Source organism: Hipposideros armiger, unplaced genomic scaffold (genome assembly GCF_001890085.2).
Source record: "Hipposideros armiger isolate ML-2016 unplaced genomic scaffold, ASM189008v1 scaffold_49, whole genome shotgun sequence".
Taxonomy (NCBI): Eukaryota; Metazoa; Chordata; class Mammalia; order Chiroptera; family Hipposideridae; genus Hipposideros; species Hipposideros armiger.
Genome location: NW_017731399.1, coordinates 3,069,668 through 3,089,255, shown reverse-complemented (window position 1 = coordinate 3,089,255; position 19,588 = coordinate 3,069,668). Strand labels below are relative to the sequence as shown.

Genomic DNA, 19,588 nt, shown 5'->3' with positions numbered 1-19,588 from the left:
TGGAGGGCAGTGTCACTGGCCCTCATATGTGGGATCCGAACCGGGGCCCTCTGGCATCCCAAGCGAGTTCTTAACCATCGCGCCACTCGGCCGGCCCCCTTTTCACTTTCTTAATGGTATGTTTTAATGAACTGAAGTTTGGTTTTTCTCTTGAACTTTATATTTTGTCAAATTTCAAATCTTTTCTAAAAGTTTTAAGAACAGTCTGATAAATATACATATACCCTTCACCAGTTCACCATATGTTAACATAACATTTGCTTTATCTTTCTATATATAATTTTGAATTTTATTGTTTTATTCTTAAGTTATTTGAGAGCTGGCTGCAGACACCATGACACTTAAATACTTAAGCATTATTTCTTAAGAACAAGGACATTCTCCTGCATAGCTACAGTACAATTAACTAACTCAAGAAATGTAACCTAATTCAATATGATTATCTGATATACAATCCATATTCAAATTTCTCCAATATGAACAGAAGTTTTGAATTTTAGTGTTAATTTTAGCAATGTTTTCCTTTTTGGTTAATGCCATCCCTGTCATTTTTATTTGGGTTATAATAATGTCCAAGCTGTAGTAGCTTAGAAATAAATACTAAATTACTAATGTGACATGGGGTGGCTGAATTCTTTTCTTCCCCTAATACCCATGGGAATATCAGAATATCATTTTTGGTGACATAATAGAAAAAATTCAAATAGAGAAAGTGAAGGTATGTTTTCCTCAACTCACTGGTTTCCTGATTTGATGTAAAAGTTTTCCAACAACCTTGTTGAGTGGTGTATTTTTAAATGTGTTACCATTTGTCATTTGAAAATCCTTGGAAAAACCACTGTTTCTGAAAAACCAAAGCATCTTTAACTGTTTGTTGGCTAACTTGGGAACTATATGATAAAAAGAGCTTGCATAATGAGCTAACAATTGAGTTGATGCACATAGTTATTTTAGAATTAGAAAGGAGAGAATTTTAGAATTAGAATTAGATAAGAAAGATTTTATCCTCACATTAATAATTAAAACATGTATCACTTAATTATAAAAACAGAGGACAGGTCTTTTTGTATGTGTATGGAAACCATTATGGCTCGTGGTATAAGAAATAAGGAGTGAATTGGTAATATCGAATGGAAACAGCAGACCTAAGCACTGGAGAATTGTTGGAATAGAGAAAAGTTGTTTGAATGGGATTGGGAAACCACAGGGAATTTTACCGGAGCCATTGATTTCAGTTGGATTATTAATGACTTGGATAAGTGCCGTGCTTAGAGACCTTACAGTTTGATCTCAAATGGGAAATCCACCCTGTACAGTGGATTATTTTTAGAAACAGTTGAATCTACTAGAGAAGTTTCTTTTGAAGAATAGTTTTAAACATAAGAAAAAAAAGTAACTTCATGGGAATTGGAGCTACAACTTGTGAAAATAAATCTGTGACCAATTCCCCAGTCAACTAAAAAGAAAAGCCAGCATGAAGAAGGAAATGCACTTTGTGGAAGTGCCTGAGGAAAAAGAGCTTGTTTGGGCATCTTTGTTGTGACGGTTTAGGAACTCCCTTTACCACTATACACAATCTTTAGTGGCTTACTGTCCAGCATAGTTTTTCTTTTTTCAGTTCATAGACCCTTTGTAAAAATGAATACATTGTCACTAATATAGAATATGTGAGCAATGACTTTAGGTCCCTCTTTCATAAATCCAAAACATGTCCACTGAGAGATTAGTATAATTGTTGGTATCACTGTGAACATTTTGGGAGGTTTGTTTTTAAGAAGAGATTCTTAAAGAGGTTAGATCAAAGGAATTATATCTTATCTATAATGGATAGGTTGAAAAGCCTACCTTTGTCTGGTTTAAAGAAAGCCTTGGTAGGGTATACTGTCTTATTATAGCGAGCAACATTTAGAAATTGCTTTTTCAAAATATAGCTTAAGAAAGTTTGAGGTAACTAAGGCTAGTTGAGAGAAGTGATGACCTGAAGGTGATATAAAGGAAAAAAGGTTACCTGGAGATAAGTAGGTAGGAGCCAGATGATAAAGAGCTAATAGGAAAGGACAATATAGTGATTAGAGCTTGGATTCTGGAGTCCACAGTTTTATTACCTCAATCTATTACTTAGGCCAGTTACTTAATTCTCTAAGCCCTAGATTCTTCATTTAAGAAATGAAGAGAATAACCTTATAACAATGGTTCACAAACTTTTTGGTGAACCTTTAATTTTACACTTAAAATTAATAGTGACTCCAAAGAGCTCTTGTTTATGTGGGCTATATCTATACTTACTGTTTTAGAAATTACAACTGAGAAAATTTTAAAATATTTATTAACTAATTTAAAAATAGGAATAAACCCACTATATATTAGCATAAATAACCTACTTTTATGAAGAATAACTATTTTCTAAACAAAAATTGAGAAGAGTGGCATTTTTTACATTTTTTTCAAATTCCTTTAATCTCTGGTTTGATAAAAAGTTAGATTTTTATATCTGCTTCTGCTTTCGATATGTTTTGTTAGGTAGTTTATAGAAAAACTGTTCACTTGGGAAAGAATGAGTGAAAAAAGACATCTTAATATTGTACATAGAGTTTTGAACTCAGGGACCCTGTAAAAGGAGCTTAGTGATTCCCAGGATCTCCAGTGGTTTCCTGACCACACTTTGAAATCTGTTACCTTAGATTATTATTTTGTTGATTTGGTACAATATTATTGATAAAATCTTAGCATAGTGTTGGCACTTAATAAGTATTTAAAACCTATTAACTGTTGTTGTCATCATGGGCAGCATATGAGAAATTTTAAGCATAGTAGGCATGTGATCATATTTACATTCTTAAGAGGATCACTTTGTCAACATGGTAGACGATAGATGGGTAGTAAAAGGAATAAAGGTGGTGTCAGGGAGACAAGTTACATTTCTTCAATAAGCAGAACTAAAATGGTAACCCCTTGAGCTAAGAGAATGGAAGTAGAAATGGAGAAGAAGGGATGAGCTCTAGAAATCTGGGTGGTAGACTGGATAGTCTTAGGGACTGGTCGGATGAATGGGGGTCAGGGAGTTCTGGACAATAAGAATGATGAATCGAGAATGACTCTTCGGTTTCTGGGTTAAGTAAACATACAATAGAAGAAGAGCACCTTTGAGAAGAGAGATTGGGAGGTTCAGTTGCAAGTGTATCTGTAGGCTATCTGGGTGGATATACCCAGGAGATAGTTGCATGTGGATGTATTGCACAGGAAGTAGAGTTTTGGACATCATCAACTTGTAGGTTCTAGGTAAAGCCATAGGTGGTAAGGAGAAGATGTGTAACATTAAAACAGAACCCTGATGTGATAGGCAACCTCTAAGATGGTCCCCTATGGGTGTAAAGTGCTTAGCATAGGCCTAAGTTTTAGAGCAAGTCAATTGTAGTGCTAATGATACAACTATATACATATTTTATGTCCAAGACTATAAGAGATATTGCTTATCTAACTGAAAGTAATCATTAAACAGTCACAGCACGTTTTATAATATGTATTTTAAAAAGTTAAATATGAAGTTTATTTTTTGCCATTATAAAACAATACATACTTGTTATAGAAAATATAAAGATATGTCAGCTATAACTGAAAAATAAATTTTCAAACCCCCCAAAAAAGAAAGAAAATATAAAGAAAGCAAAATTCACCCAAAATTATAGCATCCCAAAATAGTAGTCACTTTCAACATTTTGGTGAGCACTCCTCCAAATCTTTCACAGTCCTTTCTAAGAGATACTATATGAAGTGTGTTCGAAAAGTATGGTGAATGTTTACATTTTAAAAAGTTTATTAAGGTGAAAGACATATTGCCATTAATCCCCCTCAAAATACTCTCCCTCGCTTCGAACACACTTATCCCATCCTTCTTGCCTCTTTCTGAAGCAGTTCTGGAAGTCCTCTTTTGTGAGTATCTTTACTTCATCCTCCATCATGACAACACTCCATGTCACACATCGCTTCTGGTATAGGGCAATTTCTGTCAAATAAAAACATTACAGTGTGTCCTCATCCATCTTATTCACTGAATCTGGCACCCTGTGACTTCTGGCTCTTCCCCAAAGTCAAAATGATTCAGGACATTGAGGCAGCCATGACAGCACAACTAAAGACACTCACGAAAGAGGACTTCCAGAACTGGAACTATGGAATAAGTGTGTTCAAAGCAAGGGGGAGTATTTTGAGGGGGATTAATGGCAATGTGTGTTTTACTGTAATAAATTTTTTTAAATTTAAACATTCACCATAGTTTTTGATCACACCTCATACGCATACGTATATGTATATAATACATGCACATATATTTTACATACACGGCATCATGCTATTCCTGTTATGCACCCGCTTTTTTGACTTAGTGCATTTTGAACATCTTTCAATACCCATGAAAACATAGCAAAATCATTAATTTTATGACTATGCAGAATACCATTATATAATTATTTAAATGCATTTTATTAATTCTCTCTAAATGGGCATTTAGATTATTTCCAGGATTTAACTAAAGTAAATCATGCTGCAGTGTGCATACTTTGCTCCAGATCAAAGTGAATGGCACTTTAAAAATTTTTTATACATAGTACCAAAGTGACTTTCAGAAAGACTTGTGCAAATTAAATTTCTAAGAACAGTAAATGGAAGTACTTGTATTCCTATTGCTTAGCCAACCCTAGATATTGTTAAACTTTTTTTTTTTTTAAGATTTTTATTGGGGAATTGGGGGAGAAGAACAGTGTTGGGGAATCGGGGAATGGAAACAGGCAAGTTGCTGTCCTGTTGTTCTTCAGTCTAGTTGTGGAGGACGTTGCTTCACTGGCCCAAGTTGGCACCATCATTGCGCTCTTCCCGGGCGAGGCAGATCAGTCGCCGGCTTCTGGACGGCCGCTCATGGCGGCTGCTGGCTACACATGGTAGCCCATGGCAACCCACTGCCACAGGGGCTGCAGCCTATGCTGTCGCCTGCGACTCACAGCAGCCCAGCTCCAGGTTGAGCTGTTGTTCAGCATCTTAGCTGTGGAGGGCAGTGTCACTGGCCCTCACATGTGGGATCCGAACCGGGGCCCTCTGGTGTCCCAAGCCAGTTCTTAACCATAGCGCCACTTGGCCGGCCCTTGTTAAACTTTTTAATACTTGTCCATTTTATAGGTGAAAATTATGTTTTAATGTTTTTATATGCATTACTTTGATTGCTAATAAAGTTGTGTTTACTGGCCACTTGTTTGTCCTCCTTTTATGAATTTCCTGGTATACTCGTTGTCTACTTTTCTATTGGTTCATCTTCCAGTATCTAAAGGTGAGAAAACAGGATTAAAGAAATAAAGTAACTTTCCCAGGGTCACTCAGTAATTTAGTGACAGAATCGGCAATCATAAGCTATTCCAGCTGGAAGGGAATCTTTAGAGATCATTGAGACCCAACCCTATAATGTTGCAGATGCAGAAACAGAGGCCTAAAGATACTAGGTGAGTTGCCTAAGAACAGCAGTGCAGCTCATTAGTGACAGAACCAGGAATCGTGTCTCATGAAGAGGGAAAGGCAGGTAACAGTTTTAAGCCTACTATGTTTTTTACATGTTTTCTCATTTAATTCTCACTACTGTTCTACTATTCCCATATGAACAGATGAGGTAACTGAGATTCAGAGAGCTTCAGTGGTTTGCCCGGAGTCACACACCCAAGTTATTTGCAAAACTGGGACTAGAATCCAAGTCTACTGATTCTTAATCCAGGAGGGTATTGTTGCCTCTTACAGTAGTAACAGTAGATATGTTTCTTTGGCTTCACTCAAATACTCATTTGATTAAATATAATTTTTCTCTTGAGAGCATGTAAATAAAACACTGTCTCGATTTAACAGCTCTTGTTTGATACTGGACACTAAGCTAACACTTATGAATTTAAGGAACTTTTCATTATAAGCAAAAGCAGGTCAGAGAGCATGTCTTAGACTTTTGGGGAAATGGAATTGAGATCCATGAGTTAGATATGACATAAGTTTTTTATGGTAGTGATGTCTGGGTTGAAACTCTCAGTATTGCCTTAGAACTATTTTTATTCCATAGAGAATAAAATCTTAATATATAAAATGAAAATGACATTTGGGTTCTCTGAAGTGTAAAATGGACCTCAAATCATCAAGGGGTCAAATAGGAACAAAATCGAAACCATGTCAATTGCATTCTCCATATCTCTAAAAAATCACGTTAACCTTCATTTCTTGACAGAGCTCAGAATTTCAGAATTATATTAGAACTAATTTGCTTGCAGCTTCATTCTATAGAGATACACAAAGATTCATATTGACTTGTACATAACTTTGTTGACACTCTTGCGTTGGTTCCGTTATGTAGAAATTACCGGTAGTTCGTGAAGTCTGGTGGCCAGCATTTCCTTTCCAGAGAAATCTTATGAGTGTTTGGGTTGATGTTTTTCAAACCTGCTAGTGTCACCTAAAGAACTGGGAGACATGGAAGAGTGCAGCATGTGATAGAATCTTCCTTTTTTCCTTCACAGAGGATTTTATAAGTATATAGAATAGAGGGGCCAACAATTAACTCACATTATTGTAGTCTTCAGTGGTGCTCTGTTAAGCCTTATTATTTAAGAAACAGACATTATTTTTTATCTTTGGTATTTTATTTTTTGATTTGCTTTATTAGAACAAGAATTGTACATTAATTAGCACTTACAGATTTTGGTAAAGTCTGGAGTTTGGTTTTGCTTTGCGTTTTTTGTTTGTTTGTTGTGCCTCCCCTCCTTTGCCTTTGTGACTGAATGAAAGTAAAAAATCAGAGTTGGGTAGTTGAGGGCAGTGGGATGCTAAAGCCGTACCACATTTAAGCTCATGCAGAGATGGTCCAGGAGAGTATGAACTACTACTCAGTCCACTGTTGAAAAACAAGTCTCACCAGAAGTAATTCTTATTCTAGTATGAAGCATAACAGTCCTTTAAAATCCCCTTTGGAATGTTGAAAAGAGATCAAATGAAACCTTCAGAGTGGATATTTATAGGGGAAGAAGAAACCCACCATTTCATTCACCCACTGTAGCTCCACTTGCTCATTTTAATGCCCTGTCCGCAGTGGCGACGGTAACGATGTCCTGCACCCACAGAAATGGCAGTGGGAGAGGGCACATCACCTTTCCGTTTATTGCTTGTTGCAATTTGGCCCGTTTTCAGACAGAATTGCCCTGTGGGTGCATCTAGTGGAGAGTGCAGGAGATCGAGGTAGCAGCAAGAAATCAGCATTTACACATGACCCGTGAATTGGCTAATTTTACCATGCAGTTAGTTAAGGAATGATTACAGCCTGAGGAGTCATGACCTCAACTTTTCATCAGCTCCATTGGATTGTGCCTCAGTTTGGAAATGAAGGAGGTATGCGGGAAGTTTTAATTGTACCTGTGTGATTTATCCCTAGTCAGCTCTTTAATTTCTTCTGGCTGTCTGAGGTTTCCGACATGCTGTAAATTTCCCCAACTTTTTCATTATCTGCAATTTCTTTATGACTCGTGAATCGGAGTGGAGAGAGAGTGTGGATTTACAGCGGAGATAAACATGTCCATAAAGTCTGTATCTGTGTCAGTAATTGTACTGCTGTCAGTGACTGTCCTGTTTTACAGGCCTCTCTTGGGAAAGGAACAGGCTTCACTACCAGCCTCACTGAAGTGCTTGCTTTGATTTGCATTAACTTGCAGGGAGCTGAGGTAGGAATGGTGGGATAGGAATTGGTACTGGACCTTGGCCTCTCTTGTTTGTTTGTTTAAGGTCAAAAGACTTTGTTTTGGATAACTGTGTGTTGAAAATAAAACATGTACACTGTTCATTTCCTAAGCAAAAAGGCAACTTATATTGCCATGGTAGATGTGAAAAATCCTTTCTAACTTCATTTTATACAACACCTGTAAGATGACTTCCCTTTCTATCACTGTTGATCATTAAACTTGAGTCTTTTTTCATCTTTCCGTTTTCCTTTTCTTAGAATTGAAACAGGATTTCTCTTTCAGAACATTCATCCCTCCTCAAGAGTGGAGCCAGCTAGAGTTTTGATGACGACTACGTCAACTATTAATGGTTCTTTCCTAACTGCTAGAAGTGTTGTGCCCTCAACCATATGTCATGAGAAAGGAAGTCTTAAAACAGAGAGAAATTCTTTTTTATTTTTAGAAATTTTATTGGGGAACAGTGTGTTTTTCCCAGACCTATTAGCTCCAAGTCAAGTAATTGTTTCACTCTAGTTGCGGGGGGCGCAGCTCACCATCCCATGCGGGAATCAAACTGGCAACCTTGTTGTTAAGAGCACGCGCTCTAACCAACTGAGCCACCCGACTGCCCCGAGAAATTGTTGATATTCCTGTTTTTAAAGACCCTTTAGGATTTCTCTAGTGTTTTCTTTCCTTATAGCAGTTGTGAAAGAAACTGAAGTTAAGAGATGCCCTTTTAAAATAGATGGAGAAGCAAACACACATACTTTTCTTCTTGTACATTTGATATTTGAGAAAATCCCTCAAGAATCAAAACTGTCTTTGCATACCCCGAACCTTCTGCTATGTAGTTTAAAGGAGTAGTAGATGGCAGTACAGTTTAACAAAGAGAGGATAAGATGCACGATAAATCACAACCTTGAGTCAGGCTACAAGTCCATACAATGTGGAGAGGTTTCTAGTTGATGTCTCCATACCTTTAACTTCTCTTCCTTCTCCTGCTTGCATTTTTTGTTGTTGTTGCTAGCTTTCTACCAGTAGGTGGGAGAGGGAAGATTAAAGGAGATGATATGATGTAAAATTATTTGGCTTCTTTCCAGAAGCTGTGATGAACAGTGCAGTTAGAGAAAATTATGGCTAAAATGAAATTTTAAATTATCTGTGGTTTTAATTCTTTATTTCTCCTATTGCCATAATAGAGTGTCTCCTTACTCAACAAGGGATAAACTACTTTCTTGGAGTGAGAGAAATAAGCTACGCAGGCCCCTTTATTTGTCAGTCAGTCCTTGCCCTCCTTTAGAACAGGGACACTTTTTTTCACTCCTTTTCTTCTTTCCCATCATGCCAAGCAGTCCTTCATGGAGTAAGCTTGTGAAGTTACAGTTAACTAATTCTAGTTTGGGAAAACTTCTAGTATATGGCTTACTAGGTCCAATTTAACAAATATACACAATAACCTAAAAAAATCAACCAAATAAAATCTCAAGTCATCCTCTCCACTTGGTGTTGTAGCTCCCTATTTTGTTTTATGAACTTAAAAATTGTTTTCTTTAATGCCATATTGGAAGTGCTTGACGTCCTTTATTTTTTTCTTTTGGACTGAGTTAAGGAATTTTACCTCTCTGCCTACTCAATTATTCAAAAGAAGAATGAGATGTCTAGCTAGGTCTGACTATAGATATAAGTTTTCTTATTGGTCAGGCTTGTTATTACTAAGACTATCTCCTCCTAGTAAACAGTTTTATAGGTGGGGAATGTGTAGTATTCTAACTTTGCAGGGGAAGCATTTTTTCTCCTGGTTGGAGGGGAAATAGTTTATGGTTGTCTGCTTCTGTTTCTGCTGCTGTCAGCTGTCAATTCAATAAAAACAAGGGTTTGATTAGCCAGCAGTCTCACAGTGTTGGAGGATAATGGCATTAACAAAGAAAAGAGCAACACAACAAAAAATTATTTGAGCGCTCGTCGAGTGGCGCCATGGTTAAGAGCAGGCTTGGGACGCCAGAGGGCCCCGGTTTGGATCCCACATATGAGGGCCAGTGACACTGCCCTCTACAGCTAATATGCTGAACAACAGCTCAATCTGGAGATGGGCTGCCTGTGAATAGGCTGCAGCCCCTGCTGCAGTGGGCTGCCATGGGCTACCGTATGTAGCCAGCAGCCAGCGTGAGCGGCCATCCAGAAGCCGGCGACTGATCTGCCTCGCCTGGGAAGAGCGCAATGATGGTGCCAACTTGGGCCAGAGAAGCAACTTCCTCCACAACTAGACTGAAGAACAAAAGGACAGCAACTTGTCTGTTTCCCTTTCCCCAATTCCCCAGCACTGTTCCCATCCCCCCAATTCCCCAATTAAAGAAACCTTTAAAAAAATAAAAAAAATAAAAATTAAATTAAATTAAAAATTATTTGAATCCAAATTTGTGTGCCTGCTATTCTCTGAAATGGCTCCACAGCAGGGATTGTTAGCTTTGTATTTAGGATTAACATAGGCGCAGGAGAATGATTCAGTAACATCTCTCCAGATTGAAAAAGGACAGGCAGCTTCTTTCTTGCTCTCCTTAATCAGGCTGAGAATAGAATCCAAGAGTAGCCAGGCTCCAGACTAAAGGGAGGGCTGGAGTATTGATCTGTTAACTACTTGTAAAAGGGATAATTCTTGGATGAAAATCCTCATGGGGTCTTCTACTTTTTAAGATCCCAGACTTCCTTGGAGCTGTGGGTTAAAAATAATTTATTTCAAATTTTCAAGTAAATGAATATTAGTACCACAAATAAGTCAGGAAGGAAGCTCCTCTTCACCAATTTAAGAATGCCATTAAATCTCTTTTTCTTTTGGTAGTTCATTATGAAAAAAATTTAAATACCTCTCTCTCTCTCTCTCTCTCTCTCTCTCTCTCTCTCTCTCTCTATATATATATATATATATATAAACTTTTTTTTTTCTCTCCTTGAATTATTTGGAAGTAAGTTTCAGACATCAGGTACTTTGCCGCTAAATATTTCAGAACACATCTCCTAAAAGTAAGGAAAGCTTCCTATAAAATAATAATGCTATTATTACATCTAAGAAAAATTAACAATAACTGCAAAATATTTAATATTCTTCCACATTCAAAATTCCTCAATTGTTTCTAAAAATCTTGTGTAGCTTTTTTTAAACCAAGATGCAATCAAGGGTCAGACATTGTAAATGTCAATACATTCTCTCTTTTTTTGTCAATACATTCTTGATAGGGAACATTTAGTACTAAATCCTGTACATCAGCGCTATTAATAAATATTTACCAGTTTTTTCTTATGGTGAACATATATTTACTCTAATGACTATCATTTGCCTCTAGAATATTGAGTTTCAAACTCTCCCTCTGCAACAAGCCTGCTTTATCAAGCTTCTTTATCCATTTCTAGTATGCTTTCCTTCTCCTAACCAAATTAGCTGTAGAATTGATCTTTTCTCCAATAACTATTCCACTCTGCAGTCAGAGTAATATTTTTGAAATGCAAATTGACACATGACCTCACTTCCTACTTAAAACCTGTTCATCAATGGCTTCCCAATACTCTGGATAAAATAAAAAACCTTTAAACTTGGCCTTGCAGTTCTGCATGATCTGGCCTTTCTCACGCCATGCATTCTTCTCTGAGCCTGGGTCCTACAAGTTCCTAAAGAGGAAAAAAATTAGGTAAAGAATTGAGGGGACACCCCTTGAAAGAGATGAAACCTGAAGTAGGACCTGACGGCTAATATTTGCAGATGGGAGGAAGGAAGACACTTCAGACTAGGAAGCAATTTTTGTGTGGATTGGTTAGAGTACCAAAAGGTGTGGTTGAAAAGGGGAGGAGCTAGGTTATGGAAAGCCTGAAGGATGAGGCTGAGGAATCCTTTTTCTGAGTTTGATAGCAGTCCCCGGAGAGAACTGAAGAGTGCGGTGATGGGTCCGAGAGACTACCTAGGAAACTATTGCAGTCAAGAATGCAGTAACAGCTTGTACTAGCTAGGACAGTGTCAGTACAAAGGAGAGGACAGTGGAGAGATATTTGGGGGGGGGGCGGGGGGGGAATAGACATGAAATTGTAACAGACTAGAGAGGCTTCAAGATTAAGCCCTTGTAACTTTGTAACTAGAAGAATACAAGTGAGGGTAGAAGTGGAATATGCATTATGAAACCTCAGTTTTGTTTGCTAAAGTATTGTTAAGGCATCTGTGAAATGAATAATTTAAACTACTTTCAGGGTTACAGGCTAAAAGATTGTGGCTATCAGTTCAAACTAGTTAGAATGAGTTCAACTACATGTAATAAGAATTCCAAAATAATTGTGGCTTACTCATGGTAGAATTTCTTTTCCATGAAAAGGAAGGCAGGAGGTAGACAGGCCCAGGCTGGTAGGGCGGCTCCACAGTATCATCAAGGGCTAAGCTGTCTTTGTTTCCATCCCACTTTGTTTGCAGGCTTCCATCCTAAAGGATACCTTATTGTCCAAGATGACTGCTAGAGCTCTATCCATCAAACCTGAGTTGTAGGCCAGAAGAAGATGGGAGAGAAGGGCAAAAAGGGGGTTCCGCAAAGCTGACTCTTCCTTTTAAGCAGCCTTTCTGGAATTCGCACAGAATGTAGTCATCTGGACCAGCCTAGCTGCAAAGGAATATAAACTTTTATTCTGGGCGGTAATTTTACTTGCTAAAAAATTGGCGTTTTGTTGATAAGGAGGAGGGGGAGAACGGGTATTAGGACACACAACCAACATTCTCTGCCACAGGCAACAAGAGACCCGTGCAAGAGTAATGATTGATCAGTAGAAAAATGGGAGGTGATGGATATGTTGAGAAAACTCAGGTTAGTGGTTTCAGAGGTGCATGTATGGATATTAATCTGTGAATTGGACTTCAGTTTTACAATTTGTTGATTATCTTGTGTGAATTATAAAAAACGGTTAGGTATTGATTCTATTTTCTTTACTGTATTGTATGTCTGGTACTCCATAAATAAGTGAATATATACCCAACAAGTCCTTTTAAGAGATTTTGCAGATTTGGGGTTGGGGGGTGCTATTTTTCCAAGAAGTAAACATTAGAACATCTCAGCTCTTTTTCATCTTTAGGAGGACAAACCACTCAAGAAGTGATCAGCTTTTAATATTGACCATTTTTAATGGTTTATTAATATTTATATTCTGAGTAGAACCTGCTATAGATATTCCTTGTTATGGAGAAGAGAAACACTTGGTTCTCTAATTTCCATATATTTGCCAAAACAGATTCTAAGATACCAAAAAAAAAGAAGATTGTTTAAATAAAATGATCTTTTATGCAGTTAGCTTGACTAGTGAGCCAAGGGCTAATTTTTATTTTCACTGTGTCTTGCATAGCCTGATTATAATAGACTATCGATATTGCTAAGTGAATGATTGGATTATTTCTGACGTCTCATGTGATGTAGGTAGGCTGATATTCAGTGATATTTGGTGGTATTTAGAAGTTAAAGGGAGCCTGTACTGTTTAGCATAATAAAATTTGCTAATTAAAAAAAGCTCGTTTAAAAACTATGATATTCCTTATAATGTATTATAATATTAACATAATTAACATTAATATAATTATATATTATATAATTAATAACCTATTTTTATAATGGCTTTTATTGCTAGTTAAGAAATCTAACTCTTAAGGATACTTTTCAGCTAAATACATGGAAATAGGTAGAATTCATTTAGAAGCATTTTTTTTTTAAACTTAGCTTAAAATGCCAAGTAGGTGTATTAGGTTTATGCTGCTTAAAGTGGTAAAAATCAGCATTTTACTCTTAATATTTAAAGACGACCCCTTACCAAGTAGCACTTTGTCTACTGCAGACTACGCATGATTTTGCCCTACTTATGGAGACTGGATTCTCATCCTCAGTAGGATCAATGCTAAGCCAGCCTTCTTCACCTCCCCGGTCCATATTAAACCTGCCTTGGAAAGAGTCCGTTTATTGGATAATATAGCTACACCGGGACTCCATGACAGTATCTTTTGCTGCCTCATTAACTCTGGAGCATTAGAACAAGATAAAAATGCCCTTAAAGCTTCTTATCAGATGTCTGGTGTAACCTGCTGGAAGCAGGAGTGCCATTAGTTTATGTTAGAAATCAAATGGCCCTCCCCAGCGCAGGAAGTACTGATTAAACCTGAAGTGTCCCTGGAGGACTCTACAGCTGTCAGAGGGGTGGTGGCTGTCCCTCACCGAGAGGGAAATCTGGGCCAGAGGTCTCAGTGGGACGGCGCTTCAAGAACTTGCACGTGGCTGCCCCAGCTGTTCCGCTTTGCCTAATGAATTGTTTTACAAGAAGAGGCTGAGTATTGTCATCACCAGCCGCCTGCCTTGGGGACTGGAGCAGGCCAAATAATAAGTAATGTTAGTGATGGTAATTGAAATGTGATGGCTCTCCTGGGATATTTATAGCCCTGGAGCTGGTTGGCACTTGTGGATTATCTTGTCCTTCCAAGGCCCTCTTTGAAGTGTGGCTTATTATTTTTTTCAGTTTCATAATACTGTTGTGTGACTTATTTTTCTCTCCTCCCCACTATAGAAATTCATTGAGAGAAGCAGTCTTAGGAACATGATAGTTGGTATAAGTGGAAGACAGCTTTGTCTTTTTCTTTTAAATTATCAACACTGCAACAGTAAGGAAGGGCCACCACACCTTCGTCTCTTGGGGGTACCACTGCAGAGATCTCTAGGTTTATAAAGGAACATTTTAAACCTATACACGTAATACAAGCCCCTGATTTAAAAAAAAATTAATAGTATGGAAGTATATAAAGTGAAAAGTAAAAACCTTGCCTGCTGAACTTACCAGAGGTAACCACCACCAACACTTTCTTCATGAACACTTACAAATAGTTTTCTATGTATAATCAAGTTAATATCTGTTACCACATACAAATGAAATCATAATATATGTACTATTTTGTGACTTGTTTTTTCACCCCACAGTGTATCTTGGGATCTTTCCACAGCAGTACATGTAGATCTGTGTCAATTCCCAGTTGCTACATTAAGTTTCCCTGGATGTACCAATTCGAGACTCTTAGTAGATAGTTTGACTTAAACCTTATGAGTGAATACTTATTACACCAACTGGTTACACTCAATGATTTGTGTTCCATAGTATAATCTATGGTTTTACATTAAATGATTTTTCTTTTCTTTAGGAGTGTTGCCTTTCGTTCCAGGACTGTTTTAAAATAGGAAATACTGAAGATGAAACTTTGTGGGGGCGAGGGTGTATGGTGTGAGTTTTGTCATAGACCATTAGCTGTCCATATGTGTAGTGATACGTACCTTCCTGTGTGTTTAAAAATTGTTGCTTAGTTAATTGAGAAGTATTCTGTCCCGGGTAGTTGGGGAAAAAAATAGCCTTAATGGGTGTTAAAGGCATTGACTGAAGGCTTCTTCCAAAGTTGTATGAATGTTATCTCCCCTAAGTTCCTTCAGAAGCTCCAAGAATCAAGTTATGAATGCATTCATGGACATGGGAAATGATTTGACAGCACGTGGAAGTGAGGACTTAGGTTTCTTGTGTAACAGCTTGCTAACAAAGCAAGTTTGTGTCTCATGAACTTTAGGGGCCTTGCTGGGAGTGGCAGTGTGATGAATGAAGCAAAGCAATTTTCCAGGAGCATTTCAGGTCAGTGATGGGAGAAATCAGTTGTCTTCTCAAGCAAACAGGAACCTAATTTTAGTTGCATCTGTCTTTAGTAGAATCGTGCAAATTGGTAGAAATTTTCATTGCTATCAAAAATAGGAACATTATATGTCTTTTTTAACTCAAAGCCCTTTAGACTCATTTTCTCAACACTTCAAAGTTCTGATTTCCCTAAACATTTTTGAAGAGAGGTCATACTAATAACTTGTGAAATGCCAACTAGTTTTGTTTCAAGTTTCTTATATATTTTTCCTCTCCTTGTTGTTAGTCATTTGAATTGCTGCACAATGCTTAACTTAATAATTGGAGGTTTGTTTTTTTGTTTGTTTTGTTTTAAGATTTTATTGGGGAATTGGGGGAGGGAAACAGCGTTGGAGAATCAGGGAAGGGGAACAGACAGGTAGACAAATTGCTGTTTTTTTGTTCTTCAGTCTAGTTGTGGAGGACATCGCTTCACTGGCCCATGTTGGTATTATCATTGCACTCTTCCTGGGTGAGGCAATCGGTTGCCGGTCATTGGTTGGCCACTCACGGCGGCTCACGGCAGCTCTCGCCCACTGCCAGCCGCTCACACTGGCTGCCAGCCACTTACGAAGCTCACAGCAGCCCACTGCAGCCCCGCTGCAGCCTATGCTGTCGCCAGCAACTCACAGCAGCCCAGCTCCAGGTTGAGCTATTGTTCATCATCTTAGCTGTAGAAGGGCAGCGTCACTGGCCCTCAATGTGGGATCCAAACCGCGGCCCTGCTGCTCAGAGCTGGCGTTCCCAAGCGAGCTCTTAACCAGCTGAGCCACTCGGCTGGCCCAATAATTGGAGGTTTTATTAATAACAGTTACTGTTTATACCTGATTTATTTCTATCTAAGCCTTCAGTCAATTATTGGGAGACAAGAGATTTCAGGGACCCTTGTGGGCTCTCGGAACTCCTCCAGACCTGTGCTGTTCAAAACAGCAGTCACTAAGCCACATGTGTCTGTTTAAAGTAAAATTAATAAAAATTAAATAAAATTTAAATTTAATTCCTTAGTTGCCCTAGCAAATGCTCAGTAGCCACATGTGACTAGTGGCTAAGTTATTGGACAGCAGACATAGAATATTTCCATTGGACAGCCTTACTCTAAACAAAAGGTTGGCAAACTATGACCCATGGTCTGTTTCTGTATTCCTTAGGAGGTAAGAGTGGTTTTGACACTGTTAAAGTGTTGTAAAAATAAAATTAAAAAACAGAAGAGTATGAGACAGGTTAAACGTGGTCTGCAAAGCCTAACATATTTGCTATCAGGCCCTTTTGTAGGAAAAGGTTGCTGACTCTTGGACCTGTGCCTACTTCTCTTGGTGACATTTCAGGTTTCTGATCTAGTTAAGTTAGGGGGTTTTTCCTAAGCTGTGAGAAGATTGTAAATCTATTAAGCAAGTTAGGCAAATTTAGGAGCAAAGTTTCTTTTTTTAAAAAAAGATTTTATTGGGAAATTGGGGGAGGGGAACAGCATTGGGGAATCGGGGAACAGACAAGTTGCTGTCCTTTTGTTCTTCAGTCTAGTTGTGGAGGACATCGCTTCACTCGCCCATGTTGGTATTATCATTGTGCTCTTCCTGGGTGAGGCAGATCCGTTGCCGGCCACTGGACGGCCACTCACGATGGCTCTTGGCAACTCACACTGACTGCTGGCTGCTCACGTTGACTGCCAGCCACTCTGGTAGTTTTACAGCAGCCCACTGTAGCCTCACTGCAGCCTACGCCATCGCCGGGAACTCACGGCAGCCCAGCTCCAAGTCGAGCTGTTGTTCATCATCTCAGCTGTAGAGGGCAGTGTCACTGGTCCTAATGTGGGATCCAAACCGGGGTCCTGCTGCTCAGAGCTGGCATCCCAAGCCAGCTCTTAACCAATGCGCCACTCGGCTAGCCCGCAAAGTTTCTTACTGTAGGTAGACTATGAAATGAGTCCAGAGCTCACACAAATGTGTTCCCTGGAATGAGCACAAGTGGGATGAGCTTTGAAATAGGTAAAAATCTTTGTAGTTTAAATGATTAACTTGCAACAGCTTTGTGAATAATGCCTACAGTATAATAACATCATTCTGATTTTGTACCCTGTATTCTTCCACCTTACTCTGAAAGAAACAGAATGAATACATTTCAGCTGATGTACTTGACCTTTCAACAAAGAATTTACCATGAAGATTTTTAACTGTTCAAAATTTTTTTTTTAATTGGGGATTTGGGGGGATGGGAACAGTGCTGGGGAATTGGGGGAAGGGGAACAGACAAGTTGCTGTCGTTTTGTTCTTCAGTCTAGTTGTGGAGGACGTTGCTTCACTGGCCCAAGTTGGCACCATCATTGCGCTCTTCCCGGGCGAGGCAGATCAGTCGCCGGCTTCTGGACGGCCGCTCACTGCAGTTGCTGGCCGCTCACTGCAGTTGCTGGCCGCTCACTGCGGTTGCTGGCCGCTCACGCTGGCTGCTGGCTACACACGGTAGCCCATGGCAACCCACTGTCACACGGGCTGCAGCCTACGCCATCGCCGGTAACTCATGGCAGCCCAGCTCCAGGTTGAGCTGTTGTTCAGCATCTTAGCTGTGGAGGGCAGTGTCACTGGCCCTCATATGTGGGATCCGAACCGGGGTCCCCTGGCGTCCCAAGCCAGTTCTTAACCATCGTGCCACTCGGCCGGCCATGTCCAAATTATTTTTAACTGTCAAATTATTTCAGTCATTGTCTCCTAGGAAGAATGAAGCAAAAAGATTCTTCTAATATTCTCACCATCTGAGAGATAATCTTCCCTTGCCAAGTGCAGCTCTAACAATTTCTCTTTAAATGTAAGGCTTAGGAAATCTGCCTGTAAAATGAGCATCTGGCACTTCAGTGGTAAAGTAGAGAGTCAACTTGCTTTCATGTTAGGACTTTGACATTCATGAGGGAACTTTGTGAATTCTCAAGCTTGTGATAACCCATAGCATATCATTTTTGCTCTAAAATGCAGTAAGTTATGGTTAGAAAAAATTAAGTTACCCCTTTGGGCTTTTGATGTAAATTATTCCATAATTAGAAGTAACGAAAGTAATTCTTTGACTAAAATAAATGGTATACTACAATATGCTGAATTACTAGTTGAAGCATGAACTTGGACTTGCCTAAATCTTCAGATTCAAAATAGTGATGCCAGATTATTATGGACTGTGTGGTGAGATCATGAAATCTACCGAAATATAGAAACAGTCACATTTCAACATCAACCTCAGAGAAAGAGATAATGGTAAATGAAATAAGGGAGATAATTGTGAAACAGTATTCTGAGATGGAACCTTCATGAAGTGACAGCTGCATCTAAAGAACACTATGAACAGTAGCTGTGTTTTGTTTTTATTCTATAGTACAAATTTTATTACTCTATTTATTGATTATAACTGGTTATGGTGTCAAAAAACAGCTGTCTGTGTTAGAACTTTGACTAAATTTATGAAAACCCCCAAACTCTCTTCTAATTCTTCAGTGTCATCCTCTTTGCCAGATCATCTCTAAGTCGTCTTGCTCTTTCAGTTCTTCCATGCCGCTTTTACATATTCCCCTCTTTGCCACCCTCTTGCCTCATCAGTATTAATGGTATACTCCTTTGCATTGCCTGTGAAGTAATCTCCCTGAAGTCATTCTCTGCCCTCTGCCATAAGGCATGCCAATAACCTTCTGGATCACCTCTTTGTCAGTAAGATATTCCATAATATTTCTTATATAATCAAGGATATACCTCTTCTAAAGCTGGCTGCTACCAAGTTTGAGATCTTTGTCCATGGCATTTTATGATGTCAGTGAAAGCATGGCAAAGTCATATGCCTTGAGCTTGTGTTTTACACCCCAGTTGAAAAGTCAGAGGCCTTAAGGGGAAGGGATATCACCTCAAGGGTTAGAGTTGCAAACTGTAGCCATTCAGGATGGCCTTACACATTATCCATGATGGGGAACACTTGAAATTCAAGCTTTTGAGAAATTAGACATTTGTCCATTTCTGGCATGAAATATATATAAAATTAGTCCCCCAAAAAACTTTGTTCTTTATTCAAGATTTTTTTATTAGCCTATCAGTGTTTGTAAAGGAATTCCTTTTATGTCCCGGGGTTCTCAGTAGGGAAAACTGAATTTTTTCATAAAGTATGTACATTACTAAAAAGTAGATGAGTCA

General features: G+C 38.6%; 1 protein-coding gene across 4 annotated transcripts in view; it reads left to right on the top strand.

The window, feature by feature from the left end:
- The window catches only part of LIN52 (lin-52 DREAM MuvB core complex component), a 100,813-nt gene that overhangs the window by 26,148 nt on the left and 55,077 nt on the right, over positions 1-19,588 (top strand). Inside the window, exon 6 of one of the 4 annotated variants that reach the window (XM_019640446.1) lies at positions 12,175-13,205. The exons of the other annotated variants lie outside the window; for them this stretch is intronic. Coding sequence (XP_019495991.1) covers positions 12,175-12,218 — 44 coding nt within the window. The 3' untranslated portion in view covers positions 12,219-13,205. Of the gene's footprint in view, positions 1-12,174; positions 13,206-19,588 lie in introns of those variants that run through there. 4 annotated transcript variants of the gene reach the window in all.